We start from the raw sequence: 24,336 nt of genomic DNA, 5'->3' as shown, positions 1-24,336 counted from the left end.
TCACACGACTATGAGTTCCATCTATGGCTCCAATGCAGTCCTTGTTTCAAAAGTATATTGACATATTCACATAACAGTTTTGTAATTATTTCATACACAATTTCATAAATGACACTAACAAAATTAAAAGAGTTAGTACCTTAAAAAACGGATAGAATCGACTATTATTATGTATTTTATAAGGAACATCTTCACCAGATGGTTGCTTGAAGAACTCTCCCTTTAACGACAGAATAGCACGTAGGACATTGTGAAAGTGACGACTAATTGTCTCCCCTGAGCGGTGGAAGAAGAAAGACATGGTTCTAGTTTTCACATTATGCCCTATAATATGTAGGAATTTAGCGACTTGCTCTTCAACGGTAGAACGAATTGAATCCTTTACTCTACCAGTTCCTCTTAACTTTTGACATAACTGCCTAAACGCTTCCAGGCCCATACGTATGACATCGCGTCATTTTTCAGACGTCAGTAACTGTGTCATTAACTGCATGCGCCTATTTTCTCTTTCTAAGTTTTCGTAACTGATTTGCCTAGTCCTATACTGTGATAAAAATTCTAAAGAATGCAACGTATGCACCGTAACACATGAAAAAAATGTGACACAAATATGTTGTCTCTTTTCTAACTCTTCCCTGACACGAGTTAAGATTTGTATTGGTTCAGGATGATACAGGTCAGTAGAAGTGACTTGATCTACTTGAAATCCTAAGTCAGGTATGACGTTCGTTATGTCTTCTACATTCGCATCCTCGATATTTTTGTCATCCATCTATGAAAATATAATGTCTAGGGTGAACATATGAAACATAAACGTAACATTAGATTAGCACCAAAATTCAATAGACTTGGCTACTAAAAGCACTTAATAATCTAAATGGCCAAAACTAATTTAACCAACGCAGCATTTTGTATATTATGTAAAAAAATAGTTGAAAATGCGTTGCACAACGATGCTTTCTTGTGAAGATAAAAAAGGAAATAAAAAAAGGATATAATTAAGAAATCAAATCAATATAAAAAAAAAGGTAACAAATAAAAAAGAAAGTTAAGAAATCAAACATGTATAAATCATTGTCATAACTGAGCAACATGTGTACATATTCTATGAACATTAAAATTTAAATTTGAAACTCCCAGCTCCTTAAAATTTTGTTTATTAATAATTATAGTATACTAATATCAGTATATAACACAAAAATTAAGTTATGCTTTTCTACAATAAAAATATAATTAGAACTTATCAACGGTAATTATTATGACATACATATAGATTGAAATTTAACAAAATTAAATATAAAGTATCCAATTAAAATTTCTTAAACTTTTTAAGGAGGAAACATACGTTATCTATGAGCAATCGAGAACAAATAAAAACATGTGTACTGTATAGCAGCTGGAAAACGAGACCAATTCAAAGGCCATCAAAAGCTCATAGATGTCCTTACTCAAGTAGGCCCCTGCCTTTAATTTGATGGCTGCACCATACTAACTTGTCCCTCTTGTTAAATACTGTTTGTTTATCGAGTGAGTAACCTTAAGTTAGAAACAAGTATACTATAGTATTAAATTGCTAATAGGGATTTCTTTTTACCAATTCAAGTTCTTTTCAGTGGCCTTGTTATTGTATCTAAGTGTATATTATAGTATTAAATTGCTAGTACTACAAAAGGAGTTGATCATCATAAGGAGATAGTTTAAAAGCAAATATAACCTTAGCACAAAACCTTCCAAGTCCTTTAATGACCTTGGATCAACTTCAAGCACTCTTTGCTGTTCAGGGACTCAACACTACTGATTTAGTTGCACTCTCAGGTATAATAATCTAGCAATTACTTTTTGACCAATATATGATTAGCTTTTTACCACTACAAATAAATTAGAAGAAGTAAATTTTATCTTATCACCACTTTAATATCTACCATCTAAAATATCATTCATTTATCATGAATTTTCCACCACCAATCTTTCATTAAACTAAGTTAATTAAGATTCATTTTAAATTATTTAAATATACAGCAACACTCAAGAGATAAAACTTTTGGCAATTTCTACTTGTTTTTCACACACCCACTTTTCATAGCATTATTAATCATAATGTACATAGAGTTCATAATCACTAGTGAATCCTTTTCTTTCATATTTGGACCACTTCATCAGATTTAAAAGACCTTGTGTATTTATCCAATAATAAATTATTATGATGTAGTTCTTGTGACAATCAGAGCATAAAACTGAATTGGATAAGAGCCTCCTCTAACGTTGGACTTAGTTACTTTGATAAGTTGATTGCATAATATTATCAAAAATCATAAATAAAAAAGAAGACCTTATGATCTTCATCTTGTGATATGCTTACTATATTAATCTATTACTCTGTTATTACTAGAACACTAATATGAATTACAATATTGAACAAAACATGAAAAATATTACACGGTTACTATTTTTAACTAATATTAATTAATATTTTAAATTAATATTTTTTATCAAATTCTTATGCGTTAAAAATTATTTCTTTGTGGACCAAACAAATGAAAAAGAACCAAAAAGGGGAAGGGGGAGCAGTGATGTTTGAAGAGTTAAATAATAACCTTTGTATCAAACCAACAAACACTTGGTGTGCGTGTGGTTGTTTTTGTAATAAACTGTTTCAATGCCAGCAAAATAAACTATTTCAATGGCAGCAAAAGACTCCTTCTGCTTTGTTTCTAAGGTACACTCTGTGTTTCTTTTATGATGGTTCCTCTGTTTTTTCCCTCTGAAGCTTCGGAGAAAATTGCCCCTTGGAGAAGAGGAGAGAAGAGAGAGCAGTTAAAGAACAGAACAATCCTATTGAAAACCAAAAGAATGTGGTTGGATTTTTTAATTAGGATGAAAGACCCAATTGAAAACAATGAAAAAAAAGCATGGATTAATTTTCCACTATAAACATAAGAATCATACATAGAACATAGAATCAGAACAATATCTCAGTTGAAAACCAAAAGAAGAATTCAAAATATGTACTGTGATGATTTTTGCATTTCATTTTTGGGAAAAACTACCACTACAACAGAAAAAAAACGCACCTTTGGCATGAGGATGCAAGGATGAAGATGCGGTGGAGCTGTCACTACGATGATGAAGCTCATGCAGCGATGCCGACGGAGTTAGGAAGCTCTGGCGTCGCTGTTGAAGAAGACGGGAAAACAGGGAAGAAGAAGAGACGTGTTTTTCTTTTCAAAAGAGTGAATTAGGGATTTTGTTCTGCTACTAATGAAAGGGCATATATGTAATTTTATCCATTTTGGCACTTTCATCCCAGTTTTCTTCGCAGCTTTGGGCAGAAAAAATTAAGCTGGGCCCTACATACGCTTTTTTGTTTTCCAAGCAATTTCCTTGCTGATCCAAACAGAGGAAAATTAAATTTTTCACCCATTTTCTTTCCCTTTGTTTTCTTTCCTCCTAAATTCTCTTGAAACAAACACTGCGTAAGAGAGTTAGAAAGTCCTAACAGAGAGGCAATATCATTGCGGTGAAGATATCGCTCGATTGAACTTTGGAGGAGTTCTTTGCTAGTTTACTCAAAGAAGGCAACCTATACCACAATATCGACGATCACACACTCGAGATATCAAGGGAGAAAGGATCAAAAGATACTAACTTTTCTAGTTCCAACTATGCCGATTATAATTAAAAATGCTCTTAGATTTTTGTTTAATTACTACTTAGTGATTGTTATAAATATTAGGTTTTTCTAGATTTAGTAATGATTATGAGAGTTTTATTTTTTCGTAGATGTCAAGTCACATCACGTTTGTATATCACCAAAAAAAAAGGTTGGAGAGAAATTCAAAAGGGTTTTCGTATACAGTGGAGGTGAAGTATTTTTAATACCCAGAGTTAATGTCAATACACTGAACTTTTTTTTTTCATGGAGGAGTTATTCAAGGACTTGGGATATATGCATTGAAAGGATTTTTACTGGGAGAAACCTGATGCAGAGGGTGGTATTGCTCTTAAGCTAATTAGGCTTGATAGGGATGTGATGAACATGTATGAGGATACAATTAGGAATGATGATAGAGTGGTACATATATATCGAGAGCATACTGTATGTGGACAATCCAACTAAGATTGAGGTGGTTAATATAGATGCAGAAGAGGTGCATACCTCTGAAACCGAACCATCCAATACGAATTCAAAGACCTTAAACAAATCACTCAATGGAATAATGAAAAAGAGAGCACAAAGGACTCTAACACCAACTAGAAATCATGTTCTAAGACTAAGAAAACTAACAATCATAATAGGCCACAATTCATTTCAGACATCTGTTGCACAATCCTTAACTTCAACAAGAAGACCCCACTAAAGAAAAAAATAATAAAAAATTAAAATAGGCCAACCTAAAACCCAAACCTATACACAATCTGATCTAGCCACTAAAGCCTAACTCCAGTTCAAACCAAATCCATCTGTAGCCGAAGCTCAACTCATACAAGCTAATCCATCACTTGTGGCCTAAACCCAACCCACACAAGTTGATCCACTACTAGGAGCCCAAATCCACTACCACACAAACTGAATGACTACCTCAATATGAATCTAGTGCTCAACCTCAATCCCAAGTCACACAAAATAAGGTCCCTACTCAAGAATCAAGAGACAAGCAAAAGAACAGAAGAACTTCTTATAAGAGGCCAGCTCCGAGTGGACAAACCTTTGTGTAAGGAGGCAAGGGTGAAGCTCTTAAGGTATATGTCCCTCGTCCAAGGACTAAGTCTTCAGAAAGTGATGATAATGACTCTAACCCAAATTACCATCAATATGAATATGAGGAATTGCACAACCCTTATTCCTCAGATTATGAGAGTGACTATGAGGCAGAGTGCACTGTTTGGCCTCAAGAAAATTCAAATGATGCTTTTGGATCAATATATTTAGAGCTTGAGATGGAATTTGATACTATGGACTAATTTAAAAGAGAAGTTAGGAAGTTCAATATACAAATTGGAAGGAGTATCATGTTTAGCCGAGTGGAGCCTAAGAAGTGCGAGGCAATTTGTCATGATGTTAACTGTTCTTGGACTATCTATTATTCAAGGTCTAATGAACCAAAGAGCTTTCAAGTAAAAATTTTTGTGAACTAACATATTTGTGTAAGAGGTCACACTAACAAATCAGCTGATAGAAAATGAGTTATTGAACAATTAGAAAAGAAGTTAGGAAAACTTAAAATTGCTGAAGGTGAGGCATGGTTTAAGAGAGAGTTTAATGTCACCGTTAACTACAAGAAGATATAGAGAGCAATGAAGAAGGCAAGGAAAATATTGAGGGCTCGGAGAGGAAGTAATATGCTGAGTTGAAAGATTATATTCTTGCGCTATTGACAGTTAATCCAGGAACAACGACTGACATAGACACAACCCTTATGCATGATTCTCTCTTGCTTTTCAAGAGACTTTATATATATTTTTATGCTTGCAAACAAGGATTCATACAAAGTTGTAGACTATTTATTAGATTGGATGGAACATTCCTAAAAGGATATTATGGTGGATAATTGCTTACAATAGTGGGGTAAGATGCTAATAATCAAATCTTTCCCATTGCATATGCAATTATTGACTCAGAGACAAGAGACAATTGGAGATGATTTCTAGAACTCCTGTATCGTGATTTGGAAAACTATAGGGTGCATGATTGAAACTTCATGAGTGAATAACAGAAGATAATTACTCACTTTTCTTTGATTATGCATTGTCTTTTTTCTTGATTTGGGAAACTTTTGTTGTTAATTATTGTTATTTGTGACTTTGTAAGATCTTATACTAGCCATGGAGGAGGTAATGCCCCAAGTCCATCATAACTATTGTGCAATGCATATTTTGGGTAACTTCACTAAAAGGTGGAAGGATAAACAATTAAAAAGGATAATTTGGAAGTGTTGTAAAGCCACAACTATTCGTGAGTTTGATACTGCAATGATGAGGTTAAAGCGAATCAACAATGCTGCCTGAAAATACTTGGATAGACTTGACCTAAAGACTTGGACAAAGACACATTTTAGTAAGTGGCCAAAGGTGGATAGTGTGACTAACAATAGTTGTGAGACATTTAATGAAAATATTTTGACGTACAAAGACAAGCCAATTATTATAATGTTGAAAGAGATCAGAGTACATATGAAAATGGATCCTCTCCAATTTTTTTAACACTTGACAAAATACAGTGTGATCTCTCACCTTTGATTCTATAAGTGGGACCGGAAATAAATAAGAGAGAGAGAGTGATGAATGATTAGATTAAACACTGCACACCATCCAATTTTTTTTCACTTGAGAGGATCCACTCCCGAGTACATATAATGACGGTTATGACAAGAAACAAAAAGTATCTTAGTGGTATTGGTACTATTGCACCAATAAAGCTTAGTATGCTTGAGAGAGAAAAGGAGAAAAGTAACAAATGGACTCCCAATGGGCAGGTGATGACAATGAAAAAATATATGAGGTTGAGAACCATTCAACCAAGGTTACTGTGGACTTAGAAAATCAAAAGTGTACCTATAGGTTTTGGCAGCTCACAAGCTTGCGTTGCAGGCATGTTTGTGCAGCACCTGCTCTGAGAGATCGTAAGCCGGAAGATCATATCCATAACTAACTTGGAATGACAGCATATAACACAACATATGAACATAATATCAACCCTGTACCAAGTAAAGAATTTTGGAATAAGGCTGAGGAATTTCTCCTACTGCATTTTCATTTAAAGAAACCTATTGGCAGATCAACAAAAAAGATAAGAAAAGACATAAATAAAGCAAGACCGAACCCCAACCCACACAAACTTAAAAGAACATATGGAGCAATATTTTGCAAGTATTGTAATGAGGTATGAATATATTTTTTTTTGTGTCTTCATGTTGAAAATACTTCTAATATTTATATATTTACATCAACATATATTAAAATATTGTTGAGTGGTCATAATAGTAGGAGTTGTCAAAGGAAGCTTGATGATATAGCTAATGAGGTAGTAGTTATGGAAACAGAAGAAGCTGCTATTGCAATTGGAGGTCAAAACCCACTCCAACCTACACAAGCACCACCACCACAAGAGAACCCTCAAATTAATGCATCCCAACAACAAAATCTAAATCATATAGTTACAGTTTTAAGACTCAAATCTAACCCTGTAGTCTCAATTAAAAATAAAAGAGTTGGAGGATTTTTAATTTAATTTTTTTAATAATTTAAATATAAAATAAAATTAGAATACTAACATTTATACCCATGAACTTTGTGAATGCTGACAAAAATACTCATCAAACACAGAAACTAACATTGTACCCATGAAAGATGGGTTCTATGCGACAAAAATATCCAAACCCTAATTTTTTGTTATTTTTTAATAAAATTTTCAAATTATCCCTACCCTTTATCTTCTTTTTCAAATTCCAAACTTTCGCAACTTTCTCAACTTTCACTACCATCAACACCTTTTTTATTACTACTGCCTCCCATCCCCCTCTCTACAGAATCTCCTTTTCTTGCGATACGCACTCTGCTCCAGTCTCTTTGCCATCATCAACAAGTACGCCATCACTCAATTCAACTACCCCGGCCTCTTAATCGCACTCTAGTACCTCACTTATGCTCTTGGAGTCAACCTTCTCAGTAAATTAGGGATCCTCTGCCACGACCTCTTCACTATCGACATCGCCAAGCGCTTTTTTCCGGCCACACTCATCTTCGTCCTCGCCATCTTCACCAACACCAACCTCCTCCGCCACGCCAATGTCGACACCTCTTATTCTACTTTTACCTACTTATTCTTTGGCTTTTGCTTATCTAGTCACAATCACCACTGAGATGATTTACATCAAGCACATAGTCATGAATCTAGGGTTAAACACTTGAAATTTTGTTTTGTACAACAATTTGTTGTCTCTCATGATTGCGTATTTGTTTTGGTTCCTTACTTGTGAGAATCTTTGAGGTTATCGATGCTCTGAGATTCAATTCTGGGTGCTTGTTTGATCCTATAAAAAAAGAGATAATGATAGTGCTGGTGATGGTGATGGTGATGGTAGGTGGTGGCAGTGGAGAGGGGTAGGGGAGGCAGTGATAATAAGAGAAGGTGTTGGTGGTGGTGAGAGTTGTGAAAGTTTGGAATTTGAGGAAGAAGATAAAAGGTGGGGATAATTTAGAAATTTTATTAAAAAGTAAAAGAAATTAGAACTGTGATATTTTTGTCACACATAACCCATCTTTCATGGCTACGACGTTAGTTTCTTTGTTTGATGGGTACTTTTATCAGCGTTCGCAAAATTTATGGGTATAAATGGTAGTTTATTCAATTAAATTATGGGTAAAGTATATTTTTTACCCCTGAAGTTTGACAAAAATTTCAAAAATACCCCTAAGTTTTATTTTGTTTCAATTTTGTCCCAAAAATTTTCGATTTGCATCAAATATACCCCTAACGGCTAAATTTTCAAAAAATTTAAGACCAATCTAAAAATAATGCATGAAAATTATGCTTGATTTACTTGTGTTGAGGGTTGTTCTTATGAAATTGTTGTTGAATTGGCCTTAAATTTTTTTAAAAATTAGCCGTTAGGGGTATATTTGATGCAAGTCGAAAACTTTTGGGACAAAATCGAAACAAAATAAAATTTAGGGGTATTTTTGAAACAACTGTAAAATTTTAAGGACAAAAAATATACTTTACCTTTAAATTATTTAATCTGAGTTGCAGTCAAGAAGACACATCACTCATAGTGACATTGCCGGTATGGACCAAAGCCTATCACGTGTGCATTTAAACTAACAAAGTCACACGCTGATAGTCGAAAGGACGAATGTGTCCGTTGAAATAAATAAATAATATGTACACATGATTCATTAAATGATTCAAGTATAATTGTGTCTAGCGGGTGAACTTTCAAGTATATTTTTGTTCATTCTTGGGTAAAATAAACATTTGATTCCGCCAGAACATCTTTACCGTTAATCTTTATCTCACAAATACGCTGCGTTTTGAGTTTCTCAGTGTGACGCCCTAATTTCTGAACTCTGACTCATATAAAAGGACCCTGTTCCAAACCCTAAACGTTTCACCCTTCATCACAAGCTCACAAGTACATCGCAGCTCAGATCTAACTTAAAAAGAGTCTCGCTTTTGAACATTCCACTTCGTGTGTTGCGGAAATTAAGCAGCTTTAGGATTCTACTTCATTTGATTATGTTCTCTTCACAATTGGGATTTCTATTTCATACGAGTTTTTGAATGGTGGGTTTTGATTGTTTCCAATAGTTTAATTTGAGCTTTCAATCCTTGATAATATAGATTCTGGAGTGCACTTTTACCGAGGCTCTGTGATGGCTAGAAAATTATCAGTTGCCTAATTTCCAATGTGCAATAAAAAATATTTGGGCACCGCTTTGCAGATCTGACTCCAATATGTTTGATCCTGCCAGTATCACCCATACATAAGAAGCACCAATTTTTTAGCAATCTGATTTGATTTCATGATTTTTTTGTATGTAAACTATGCACTCCTACGAGGCTCCATTGTCACTATATCATTGGAGACCTAATCTAAAAGTGCATAAATTAATATTGGGAATTTGTGAATATCACTTAGCAGTTAGAACATCACATGTTTAGCTGCCACAAATTCCCTCACAACAAACCGGTACATAATACAAAAAGTGATGATTTACTTTGGTAAAATTTGTTCTATTTGTAGTGTATCTTGACAATTATATCATTGGATTGCCTAATCTGAATGTGCACAAATAGATTTTTTTGGGCACACACATTATTACTGTTTGTGCTGGTTTTGCAGTTATCCCCTTACATGTTTGTTAAGGCCTAAGGTTTCTCTTACATAGAATTTAACTGCAAGTACCTGCTGATTCAGCTTAATCGAATTGGAACTTTAGAGCATGTTTGACAAACATTCACATATTAAGCAATTATTATCAACTACCCAACTTGGTTTGATCGAATGGTTATATGCAAGGAGTAAAAATAGACCTATATTTCACTTAGGAAATTCTCATTAGGAAATAGGAATAGAATTTACTGTAATGATAGAATCAAATAATTATGAATTGAGTAATTTGTATCTTCTCTCTTTAAAATTCCACCAATGTAAGGAGGATGAAATTGTATAAGGGAAGAAATTAATCAATTAGAGACAAATTAAGGAGAATTAAGAGAGAGAGAATAGGAAAGAAGATACAAATTACTCAATTCATGGTTATTTGATTTTATCACTATTACTCTATTTATAGTAAATTCTACTCCTAACAATAATTTCCTAATTGGGCTATAGACCCATTTTTACTCCTTTCCTTCATTATATCACTTGATGAGAGAATCAAACTATAATTAATTATTGCTGATTTTCACAAACTCTTGAGCATGAATCGGCCTGGCTAGCCCCAGTTAGATCATGGAGGGCGGAGAGGGCTCATCCGGCCATGTCGTCCTCCGCTGCCACCTTGAGGTATGGTTTTGGTGGGGATTTGGCCCCGAGGAAGGGATGAGACCCTTAGAACTTTGCCCTAGCTAGTTGTTTTTCCTTATTCAAAAGTACCCTGCCTGCTAGATTTGGCTGAGCATGAACCATAGCAAAAAGAAGAACCACTGCCAAAACAGCCTTGAGAATCCTCATCTTATATGGAATAATATGATGTGTAAATAGTTTAGTTGATATTTGATAGTTGATACTATATCATAGTGCTCCAATGAAGGATAAATTTACAGAGGGGTTATATGCTGAAAAATTCAAGCACCAAAAGAGGTGCTTAGTGCTTGTTTTCCAATCTTCTTACCCTAATGTTCTGAATAATTGGTGATTTAATAAAATTCAAGCACCAAAACTTGCTTTTCAATGCACTTACCCCAATGTATGTTCTGAATAATTAGTGACTTTATTGTGTTTTTAAATTAATTCTTACACAGAACATGAGACATATTGTTATCTAACCTAATAATGTTTTGATTGATGCTAGTGGACGCTATTGCATCAGCTTGCATTGATTCATTGAATGTCAATTATTCATTATGATCTAGAGAAGTTTTGTGATTTGCATCAATTGACAAATTAATCACTTTCACTCCCCAGTTTTTGTTTTTGGTCTTTAAGTTCTAGCCCATCTGAAGTTGAAGTTAAGATAGGCCCAAGTTAACCTCAAGAAAACCACTTTAAGTGCTCTTTAAACTCAATCCAAAAATTTAAAGCTTTAGGTCAAAGCTTTGACTAAGGGAGAATGTTACCAAGCAATACATTATTTTACATTTCCAGAAAAGAAAAATGATGTAGCTCCGTCTCCTAAACCAAAAAAGAAGATGCTCTACTACCACAGACATAATTAAGGAAAAAAAAAGAATGGGCCTCAACAGGTGAAATGCCAGTTTGGAAGGAATGGCTTGTGTTATAGGTGAATTTTCTTTCTTCATTGGCAGTTGCTCTGCCAATAAGGCTTATAATGGGGACTAGACCAAGGTTTCAACATCGCTTGGACAATGGGGCTGAGAAGAGTTAGAGTGGAATGTGATTCCAAAGCTATTGTAACTCTTTTAAATAGTAGCAACAAGAATTTAACAAATCATTCTAATTCTTTGATAAAAAACATTCACAAATGGAGGTTGAGAAATTGGAACATTTATTTTGTAAATATTTACTGAGAAGACAATAGAAGTTTAGATTGTCTAGCTTGAAAAAGTTTAGATTTAAATCATGAATTATATTTTTGGTACTTTCCTCTTAGAAAGGTCGTTAGCATTTTAACAGATGATGAACGAAAAACATCTTTATTTGTCTAACTTGTATTCAAGTTTCTTTTAGTTTTATCCTTGTTTTTATTCCAAAAAGAAAAAAAAAACTAAAATTATAGTAATAATACCAAAAAAAAGAAATACTAAAAAAATTAAATACTTATTAAATTTAAAGATAAAAAATAAAATTGAGTAGAAATAAATCAAAACCACACTAACAAGTGTCCAAAACTTTGGAATAACATTGCTTGTGGGTTTGAATCATATCGATTTTTTAAATTTGATTCTGATAAAAAGTAAATTAGTGTTACTATTGATGAAAATGAATCATAATAAAATAAATGTTGTTTGGATTACATTACTCAAAATCACATTTTTAAATAAAAAATTATTAAAAAAGAACATAAATTTAAATAACTTTTCCATATTACTTTACCATTTTATTTTATATATTTGAATAAATCTTATCAATTAATTTTATAAAAATTATAGCATTTAAAAAACTTGAACGTACTTTTTATATTTCAAACGTCAAACTAAATACAACATAAATAAGTAAAAATAATTATGACCGTTTTCACTTTTTCTCCAACTTTCACCACCACAATTTCATCTAGTCACCTGCCATCTTTTCTAAAACCTTAACTTTAAAATTTAAAATTTAAAATTCTAATTCTAAACTCTAACTTATATATTCTAAATTTTAAATTAAAAATATTAACTTTTCTTTTTAGAAAAATGACGTTTATTTGCAATATTTTCTTTCATCTTGTTTGTACATTTTTCTACGGTATAATCTCTCTTCTTATTAATTACTTTTAATATAAAAAATAAAAAATATAAAAATATATATAAAGGTAGCGCACATATTTTTTAAAATCCAAAAATAGTTAATTCTAATTGTAATAATAATGGGTATGGACTGAAAGAGGTGTTTGTGTGATTTTGACATTTTGAAGATCCCAATATGTAGTTAAGATTTGTTTTCTTGTGGAGAAGATCAAATCCAAATTAAGTCAATTATATTTATCATTGAGGGGCATTATATATATATATGGTTTTTCTCACTCTCTCTTGATGATAGTTGATACATACAACTCCATGTATAGTACATGACAACCAAGCAAAATGAATAGGGACGTGAAAGAGAACCCCCTAAATACATAAACAATGAATTAAAAACGTTGAAAAGCAAGAATGCGACATGAAACTAACAGCAATAAAGTCCCTAGTAAATACTTCTATTATTGGATATGGTTGTCTAAGTAGAGATTCAAATCCAAATAAAGTAACATAGGAAAATCATAAAAAATTAAGTCAATAATTAATTATTAATATAAAATTTAGATGTAAAATTTATATTTTAAATGGGTAATATTTTAACTTACAGATATACGAAATATTTACTTGCTGATTTTTTTTATTGTGTTTTGTTATTTCCTTAGCATATATAATCGAAAAAGAAAGTTACCAAGAAGTAAAAATGAAAATCATGAAGTTCACGAAATTCATGCACTCTATCATCAGAATTTATTGTCTAGAGGAAGCATTATCCTTTACCCAGAAATCCGGAGACTTATTAGTTTTTGTTTGCCTGTTAGAAAAGAATTTAAAGTTTAGTATTTTTTCCAAAAAAAAGAGATTATGACAAATTAAGTTAATCCACTTAAAGAAGATCACATCAGTTTACATAGATCGTATCCATGCTATTTTCTGATGAGTAGGATTAGAGGCAAGTTCATAGCATATTTAATGGCACTGAATTAAAAAAAAAAAGAAAATAACACTAAGTTTTCATAGAGAAAAAAAGAATTTAAAATATTTTGTAAGATAGAAAAAGTGAATATTACAATGTTCATTGAGATATGATTACAACTGGGGTGAACTCCTCCTTTCATAGAGGTCTCGATAATAGTTATATAACATTATATACATATAAATATATATAGAGACTGATTTTAAATATATATGAAGCATGTTTTGTATTCATCTTATCTATATAGTAATATGTCTAATTAAATGTAACCTTGTCATAGAAATTGAACTTCCTTAATTGAACTAAACTATTTGTAAACTGTAAACAAAGACATACATCATATATAACTCTAGATACCTAATAAAGTCAAACTCAGAACAAGTTGATATATATGAACATATTTGGTGATGCACAGTAGATAGAAGCAACAAAATATATAACTACTTGACATTTTTGTTCCACTGATTGCTTTTCAGACAATTGAAAAACCCTAATTAATTACCAAAAAAAAAAATAGTCTCCATGAGAGCATCAACAAAAACAACTACATGGAACCTTGGAAGCTAAGGAGAATAAGAATTTAAATATGTAACAAGAATTTTCTGTGTGCATGCATGCATATGTTCTTACTTAAATAATTCTTATGCCAAATTAAATTAAATATGTTCTTGAAAGGAAGGTAGAGATGCTGCTATATATATATATATATATATAATCAAAAGATTGGTGAATCAGAAGGTGAAGAATCCACCAAATGGAGAATGCTGTTCCAATAGTTCTTATCTTCATAGGAATCACCGTTGTCATTGTTATGAGACTCCCCACCACCATCACCACCACCGCCGCCACTACCACCACCACCTTCAGATGACAAACTCAATTCATTATTATCATTATTAGGGTTGTTATTATTATTAGTATTCAGCAGAAGATTTGTGAACCCTAACTCTTCATCTTCTTCATCATCATCATCATCACCAGCATTAACATGTGCACCATTACTACCACTTGTCCTAAGAGATTCATCATCATGATCATGATTTTGATGATGATGAGAAGAACTTCCCCACGTGGATTCCATGGTCATCATTGTCAATTCATGCAAGCTAGGGTTGAAAGTACCCATTGAAGAATTATTATCATAGTCTTTCCACTCATGTTGATGATGATGATCATGATCTTCACTACCTTCTTCCTTCACGTTAATACTCCTAATAATTCCATCATTCTCAGAATATGAACCTGAAGTAGCTCCAACAAACTCAATCATAGGCACCACTACATTAACATTATTGTTGCTATTTTCTCCAATTATTGCTGGTGATGCATTGTTCTCCGAGAATGATAATGTAGATGTTGGTGACTCAAGTTCAGCATTTCCCATTCCACCACCACCATTACTTTCATGATTAGATCTCAATAACCAATCTTCATTATTAGCCCAATCTTTGGTTGTTGTTATCGGAGATTCGTCTGCTAATTTGATCATAACTTGAGCTGAGGACGAAGACGAAGACGATGATGGAAAAGTGGTAGTAGAACTTGGAATTTGCAATGAATGTTGTTGTGATGAACGTAATTTTGATTCCCTAACCAACCTTGCTTCGGCTTCAAGCCTAGCACTCTCCCACTGAGCCATGTGGCTGAGGTTGGCGGCGACCTTCTTTGAATGGCCGCCGTCACCAGAGACTAGGGCATCGTTTCTGGGCTTGTGAGTTACAGGATCGATGCCCATTTTTGTTAATCTTTTTTTGAGATGTGTGTTCCAATAATTTTTTATCTCATTGTCTGTCCTCTTTGGCAAATGTGTGGCTATAGCTGACCACCTATAAACAATAACAACACAATTTGTAAGAATCCAATGCAAACCCTAGAATTTATCAAATGCTCTTGGATGTTGATCTAAAAATATACTAAAAATGAATGATTAAAGGGTTTAAAATTTAATTTGAGTTTAGCTCATATCAAGTAAGATTGCAATGTGTAATTATTCTTTACCTATATGAACTAATAGATATTGTTTTTGATGAACTTCTAGTTTTTTGTGTTTATTACTATAATAATTTTTTTTGTTTACTTTGATCTTAAAAAAATGCAACTCAATTGAAGAGAAAATATTTATTAGAAATCACATTCATGGACAATTGATTTTAGCTTTTGTGTGGAATCTAGCTAGAAGATATGTATACTTCATTTCTTTTCTTTTTTTTTTTTCTGTATTTAATCAAGGACCATATATGTTGAATGAACTAATTGGGTGTCAGGAAGTGAATTTATGGAGATGGCAGGAACCACAATTAAATCAGTGTTGGAAATAATAATTATAGGCTATAGAAAATGTGGTTCAAGAAATTGAGAGAAGACCATTTGCATTTAAGACATTCTGCACAGCAATGCAAGTTGGAAAAGCAAAAGAAATTATTATTCATAGAAAAATATTTTTTTTTTCATTATACACTTGAGGTGTCAAATCAAACAGCACCAAAAATTATTTTCAGCTTCTAGTTCTCTCATTATAATTTTATAATACGAATTTTATTTATTTTTTATTTATTTTGGGTGCAAAGAGATCACACTTTTCAGTTCTATCTCACTCTTTGAAAAGAAAGAAAAAAGAAAGAGAAATAATAACAATGATAATACCAAGAACATAACAATGAAAAGAAAACAATGAAATGATGAGCACATTTGATTTAGAACATTCAAGCACAAAAATAATAAACCTAAACATTATTGTACTACTGTACTATATATATAACTAACCTCACAAACATATATATACAAACAAAATTACCTGTTTCCTAAGAGTGCATGAAGCTGAATGATGGCTTGTTCTTCTTGCAAACTGAACTTTCCCCTCTTAATATCAGGCCTTAGATAATTTGTCCATCTCAATCTGCAGCTCTTCCCACACCTTTCAAGCCCTATACAATAATATCACATACAAAATTAAACATTACACTTTTTTCTTTTAAATAATATAATTAAAAAGTCCTTCTTAAAAAAAATAAAAAATTGTTTGAATATCGAAATAAACACTATATGAAAAAAGTACTAGTTACTGATACATGATTGCGATCAACGATTAAAATTACCTGCTTTTGCTGGCAAAGCGCGCCAGCTTCCATGACCATGTTCTTCAATATAGGCTAAGAGTTTCTGATCTTCCTCTGGTGTCCATGGTCCTTTCTTCAAACCCACTTTGTCACAACATGGTGATCTTCCCATTTTGAAGGAGGAATAGGAACAGGAACAGGAACAACTAACAGTAATATTGTATACACTAGTTGCTACTACTTAACACTGAGATAGCTTTTTCCTATTTCTTCATATATAATAGCACAAGAAAGAGTGATGATGGATTATTCATTAGTGTATCTGCTTTGTCATTACAATAATACCCTTTCATTTCATGATGATATACTTTAATTTGGAGTTCATCATTGCATAATTGATTGGACTCAAATGCAAATGGAGTGGTTCAATTGTCTTTTCATATATTATAATTTTAAACCCTATGGACGCAGCTTTGAGGTTTTGAGCTACAAAATTAAAGTCATAGTCATAATACTTGAGTGATACGTCACCTAGAATTTATGGCACATATTGCTAGCTAGGGCCAATTTTTAATTATTCATATGGGTCCATCTCATGAGTGTTTTTCTTTTTATAGCTAGATAGATTGAATTATAATAATCACCTTTTCTCATTAGTTAGTGAATGGTATTAATTAAGATGCTTGTTAAGAAAATGAAATAAAATTCAAATACTAATGAAAATGCTAAGACATATGTGGCCAATTTTATGGTGCTAATTATTTAGTGTTTAAATTTTGCTTAATTTATTTTTTATAATAAATTTTAAATATTTAAAATGTATTAAGTTTTATATATTTTTTTTAAATTAAATATTAACTAACTATTTAACTCTTTTTGTCAATTAGACACCTAAATTTTTAGCACAATAACAACCACTTATATATATATTACAAGAAAAATACTGAAAACATTTCTTTTCAGTGAAATATTTTTTATTACTTTTTTAACAAGTGTTTTGAGTATATTTATTAACAAAAAAACTCATTTTAAAAAATCAAAGATTAATTAGTCAAAATTATATTAGAATAAGTATAGAAAATTTAAGGTTTAAAAAAGATGAGAAATATGAGAATAAGAAATTTTAATTAATATTAACCAAAATATTATTAATTCGCTAATTATATGGATTAACATTCGTATAAAAACTCGGTTGTCACTAATTAATTATATATATTTAAATTATTTTTTAATTAATAAAATAAAGTGAACATGTATTTAATTGTTAAGAAAATATTGATGGTCTATGAGTTATGCATATATACAAGATGAGATTTGAATGGTTAATATTTATTTAAACAGATTAATAAATTTATTAATTAACCATTAGATGAAGGTAAGTTAGTTGTGAGATGGTAATATTATTATTATTACATTTTAGGCCACTTGCCATTACTAACGGAAAGCATGATGTTGCGAAAAGGTGGGCACATACCCGTTTGCCGTTTCTTATAATCTCTTTTATTGTTGCATTAATTTGTGTCCACTCTGCAATGGCACACTACTATATAGACTAGACAGTCCCAATCCAAAAGTATCAAATTAAATGACCAACATTTCAATTATAGCATTAGGTTGAGATGTCGTACAATAAACCTATCAAGTTAATTTTCAGAGACTTATTATTTTTACATAATGGACCTACACTACAAAGAAGTAATAGTAATTTATTACTTAAATAAAAAGAAATATTAGTAAATATAGTAACATGTGGTGTACATTAGATATTTACATTTATTAATTTGAATTAGTTCATTGTAGAACATATTATAGTCATATTAATAGGTTAACTCTTAAAAATGCATTCGAATTATTTTGTTACTAAAAAAAATATTTTTAAATTATTTAAAAACATGACAAAAATACAATTATAAATTAAATTTTTTATGTTAACAAAAAAATATGTGGTAAACTTAGTTTTCTATGTATAAAGTGAAACTTTGAATTTGACAAATAAATCATGTTATATATTTTTTTATTAATAAAAAAGGTCTTTGATCATTGTTATTTTTTACAAATTTTTAAATTATTTTGAGTGAAAATATTTTTATCGATAACAAAATTTAAATATGATTTTATCAAAATAATTTGTTGATTGGGGAGGGGGGAGGGGGGAGCACATGACCTTTAGCTAGCTAAACGAAGAAGGCACTTATAAGAGTCATGATGGCACTAAAAATAGTCATCACTTATCACTAATCAGTTTCCTATACATATAAACTTACTAATATAGTAGCAATTACTTTATTTGAGATGATCCCTTTGAAAAATTTTCCTAATATAAGCTAAACTATTAACATCTCATAAAACCAAATTTTCTAAAAGCTTCATATGTGAAGAAAAGGTACATAAATAATTGTATTTTTAATATATTTATTTTTTATGTAAAAGCTTTTTTGAATTTATGTAATTTTGTATAAATTTTTTATGTTAAAATTTTTTTTAGAGTCAACAAAGATCGACTTCTATAGTTTTTTATTATAAAAGTTTTGATATTATATTATAACATTAGTCCTTCTAAAAATTTAAACTAACAAAAAAATACACATGAATAATTATATTTCGTACATAACAAATATATAAATAGAAGAGATGGAAGAGAAAATATTTTAACATTTTTTTCATTTTAAAATAATTATAAATATGAATATAATGGTAAGAGTTAATAAAATTATAACTTCCAAAATAATACTTAAAAGTTTATCATTCAGTTGATAAAATAACTTTAAAAAATATGAACAACAAATAAGTCTCCAAATAATTAAAAAATATAACAAAAATAACTAAAAAATATTGTATTATTTTTATAAGTGATAAATAACTTTTGTATTTAACAAATAATTTGTCTATTTAATTCGAATTATTTTATAAACTTTTAGATAACTATTTAGAAAGCGTGTATAAAAAAAAGAGCAGAATTCGATCTCTAAACTATTTTAAAATTATTTCTAAAATATTTCAGACATTCACAAAAAATATATTTATTTGATATAAAATTATTAATTTTTAAAAATAAAATATTTTATTTTTCTAATATTATTTATAAAAATTACATCAAAATTTTATTTTTAAAGCTTTTTTTAAAATATAAATTTAATATTAGTCATTTTTATCATATTTTTTAATATTTTAGAGATTTTTTGTTATGTATATCTTTTAAAATTATTTTTGTTTTTGACATAAAGTTTTGAATACTATGTAATAGTCTAGTAAAAAAATGAAGTAATTTATGGGATGATAGGGCAATTTAAGAGAGTGGGGTTTGGAAGGGGGTGGTGAAGGGGCATCATTCTTGAATGATGTATGAACTATGGTACATTATGTGAAAAGACAAAAAGGAGGGTCCCGTGATGAGAAGAAATTAAAGTAGAAAACATAAATGTGTGTGTGAGTTGAGTGCAAAGGAAATTAAGGTCTTCTTCTCATGGATCCAAGACTTGTTATAATGCTATATAGTAGCAGTAGAAAGGACAATGGGGACACCCTCTTTTTAATTTCCCTTCATCACTATTACTACTATGCCAGCTTTACCATATGGTAATGGTCCACTATATTCTTAAATGACCCTATTAAATGAGTGCACATTACACTTGTCATCTTCATATAACTCCAACGTGGTCTATACTCTATATCTCACACAATTTAATTAAAGAAATTAAATCCAACATGAACCCAATATTAATGCTATTTCTTCATCAGTATCTACACTGGAGGATTGATAGATACAACTCAAACATCATCAAATTTGCTGTGTTTATTATTCTTGTTATATGTTAGGGTTTTCTTTTTTGTAATTGATGATGACGCTTAACTTTTTTTTTTCTTTAAATAAATACAAGTAATAATAAGCAATTTTAAGAGAAATTAAATAAAAACAAAGTTAACAATTACTTATGGATAGATATGGTTTGGATAGATATGGTATGTTGTTATCCTCATTTGGATAATGTCATTTTTATTAGTGGTATTTTTCTTGTGAAATTGCATTTAAAAGAAAATATGCATACAAAAGACATTATTATCAAAATAAAAGTAGTAAAATTCACAATAATTTGCCCCCATATATTTTCAACACAAAAAAAATATTTAAGAGATGCTAAGAATCAGCTTAAAATAATTTAAACTTTTTTATTTTATATTTTTAATTGTTACTAAAATAATAAATATTAAATTAAATAAAATAATTTTATATCATTATTTCTTTTGCATTATTCCAAAACATTAATTTTTTTCAACTCACATGAAATTATCTTTATATATAGAAAGACAATAAATAAGAACTGTTAAATAGTTGATATATTTAGTTAAATTATTATTTAACAATTTTTAATTATTATCGTAACATAAAGACAATCTCACATGACTAGTTTTTATTTATATTTTTTTTCATTAGTAACCACAATAAACAAAGCACCATTCTTACAAAGCAGATCAGAAATGTCATGTTCCCAAACAGAGACACCGGAAAATACTATTCTATTAGGATCATCCAACATGTTAGAATCGTCAACAGTGTTAGGAACCCTTTATAGCCAAAGAGCATACAAAGCCACAAGCACCATTAATGCTGATCTCAAGCACATGAAGACTTTTCTTGATCAAATTATTTTACTATTTGTTAGTTGTTAGTTGTCACCAAAATAAATTGCCGTAAGACTTTGACCAAAATTAAATTAAATTAAATTACTAAGGCTATGCAAGAAAATAAGAGACCCTCATTTAATTTTATGAATAAAACCTATATGGCACACTAGGAAAGTTGACAATAATATGAACACTACTGCTTTATTGTACAAGAGGGAAAAAGATACATGTCATATATATCTATCTTAGCTTCATAATTTAATACTATGCTAATACAAAAGAAGAAAAAAGATTAAGCCCCGGCCCCTACTCAAAGGGGTAAAATTAGGGTTCAAACTGAAAATAGAGGAAAGTGGGCCATGCATGCATTCATTGAATGATCCATAATTAAAAAAGAATTGCAGATATTAAATTATATGTTTAATTTGTTAATTCACTCTTTTATTAACTAATTAAGTATAAGTAATTTAAATAATTTTACATATACTAAAATATGTTATTATCTTAGTTAATAATTTCTTCATTATAAAAAATTATTTTTAGTAAAAAATTATTTTTTAATAACAATAAAAATAACAGCAAACATATTTATTGATAATTAGATATTAATTGTCTTATTTAAAAAAAATTTAGAAATAATTATAATATTTGTCGGTAAAATTTTTTTTAAATGGTGGCAAAAATTCTATAACTTATTAATAGAATATATAATAATTTGTATATATATTTTTTAAAATTAATAAATAATTAAAAAAAAGAGAGATAATGGCTATTATTACTAAAAGTTTGTAACTAAAACTAGTATTTCTTTATCTAGGAAGGTTTATTATCATGCATGAATGTATGTGTATTATTATTTGCCACGTTAAACTCATCATAACACAATGTCATTAGGGAGAAGAGGTCTTTGTCAAAAGAGAAATTTATTCCAACATTGGTTATGATTAAGGGATAATATGGGGACACCGACTTTTGATGATTAATTTGGCTTAACCACGCGAGTATAGTTTACTGAACTCTTACTTAGCTTTTTGTGATGAGACAAATAAATTATATATCTACTTATTAATGTGTTTCCAAATTCAAACGAGAAACTGCTAATTAATATAGAAATATTTTAGGCATGCATTCTTCCAAGTAGATATTATTAGTGGATTAAACCCCGAAACTAATTGAGTTTCAGAAAGTGAAGAATATATTGGGTTTGATTGGGTGAGTTTTTTTAAAAAAATATTTTATAAATGTGAAAAATATTTTTTTTAAATTTAAAAAAAAATATAAATTATAACTTATCAAAAAAAATATTTTTTATTTTTTTAGTATTTTAAATTTTACTACTAAAAATTTATCAAATACGCTAAAAAAAATTTTCAATAACTTAATGTCTCCCAAACAAACACATAATATAGCTATCATTAGGAATTAGATATTTTTTATTCTTTGAGATACTATATATAGTACGCACGTATAAACTAAAAACTCTTTTGATAAAACTTATTAATTCATCTAAGAACAGGTTCTAAACTATTATAAGTCTACTATAATTGGTTAGCTAACTTTTGTTAAATCCACCTACATTTTTAATTAATTAGGCTACTACTAATTAAGCTCAACAATATAACGAAAAATGTTTTAATTTTCCTCTGGCATATTAAGCTACTAAACAATAATACAATATAACATATACAGGCTTCTGAAATGTATGGTGTAATATAATATGAAGGATCTATAATGTGAGCTACAAATTTTGTTTGGTTACAGCTCAGAGCAAAAGAAGCCATTAATTTGAAGAATGTGAAAGCTTTGGTAAATTTCGAAGCTAAACCTAAAGCTAAAGCCCCCCATAAGTCAATTCCTGTATTGGAGTTGCCAGCATTAAACATGCATCACATGCATTTCATTGAAAATAGACAAGCATTAACATACATAGCACGATCGCATAACCTAAATATCTCAAATATGTGGTGCCCAACATAGTCTACTATATATATATCACAAGCTAATTTCTCATTAAAATTAAGGTGTAACACTCTCGACAACACATGATCTATGAAAAATACTTTGCCATTTGTTTTGGTTCATATATTACACTCTCTCAGCGAGGGCAGGGGCAACCAACTTCACTAGTTCAATTACATTTCTTAGTTGTTGAGACAAGATATAAATATAAAATAGAGAGACAAAAGGTTTGGGTTCTATTTATTTTTTGGTTACGTTAGAAACTAATTAGGAGGGTAGTTAACTAGAACTAACTAATTGAAAAATAAGAGGTCTGTTATAAAAAGGAAAAACTACCTTAATTTTTTAAATTTCAAATCTAGAAATATAAAGAATTGATTTGAGTTGACTTGTGTTATAGTTGGCTCTCTAAACTTTTTTATTTTATTTTTATTCGTCGTAAAGACAAAAAATTATTTTGTATTCCTATTTCTGGTAGCAAACACTTTATTTATCTTCTTTTTTTTCTGTATTTATATCCCATCTTAACTATTATTATTATTTAAGTTAGTAGACATAAATTCATTATTAGTTGATTGGAAACCAAGGACTGATCCCTAACTCCATCGAAATTCATCTTTTAGTGAGTAAGGATCTCGATGGCTATAAAATTTGTTGCATATACATCTCCCCTAGGAATCTTACATGTGACATGATGTTGAAGTAGCTACTACTAATTACTAAGCACAATGTTTTTGTGTTTTGGTATTGAAACACAATTCTTATTCTTTGTTTTTTTTGTATTTACAATTATTATTATTCTTTATTGTGTGTTTAGTATTGAATCGGGCATATATCCAAAAAAAGAAACAATAAAAAAGATGAGATATAAATAAGTTCTTGTTAGTACCCTTGGTTTTGTTCAGTAAATGGGTTTTAGGCCCAACAAGTTCTAGCATCCCTTTCTACTAACTTTTAAGCCCTGTTACTTTACCGATTTCCTAATAAGTAGAAGCAAGGCCCAGATAATGTTTTTAACCTCAATTATATTGAACCCTATCAACTAACTTGGGTTGGTCGAGTGGTCAGCTCACTCGTCCGCAAGCACAATCCTTCTACGTGGAAAGGTTGATTCTTATTTGCGACGGATTATATTTCTACCATGGAGTCAAGAAATATAG

At 30.3% G+C, this 24,336-nt stretch overlaps 1 protein-coding gene across 1 annotated transcript; it reads right to left on the bottom strand.

Moving 5' to 3' along the window:
- Positions 1-14,122: 14,122 nt before the first annotated feature.
- Positions 14,123-16,906, bottom strand: LOC107486698 (transcription factor MYB16-like). Its single transcript, XM_016107259.3, has 3 exons — positions 16,634-16,906; positions 16,333-16,462; positions 14,123-15,364 (listed from the first exon to the last, which is right to left on the bottom strand). The coding sequence occupies exons 1-3, from the start codon at positions 16,764-16,766 to the stop codon at positions 14,254-14,256; spliced, it is 1,374 nt and encodes a 457-aa protein (XP_015962745.1). The 5' UTR covers positions 16,767-16,906; the 3' UTR covers positions 14,123-14,253.
- Positions 16,907-24,336: the final 7,430 nt, after the last annotated feature.

This window comes from Arachis duranensis, chromosome 4 (assembly GCF_000817695.3).
Source record: "Arachis duranensis cultivar V14167 chromosome 4, aradu.V14167.gnm2.J7QH, whole genome shotgun sequence".
Classification (NCBI taxonomy): domain Eukaryota; kingdom Viridiplantae; phylum Streptophyta; class Magnoliopsida; order Fabales; family Fabaceae; genus Arachis; species Arachis duranensis.
Note: the sequence above shows the minus strand (reverse complement) of the source record. Positions and strands in the feature narration are given on the sequence as shown.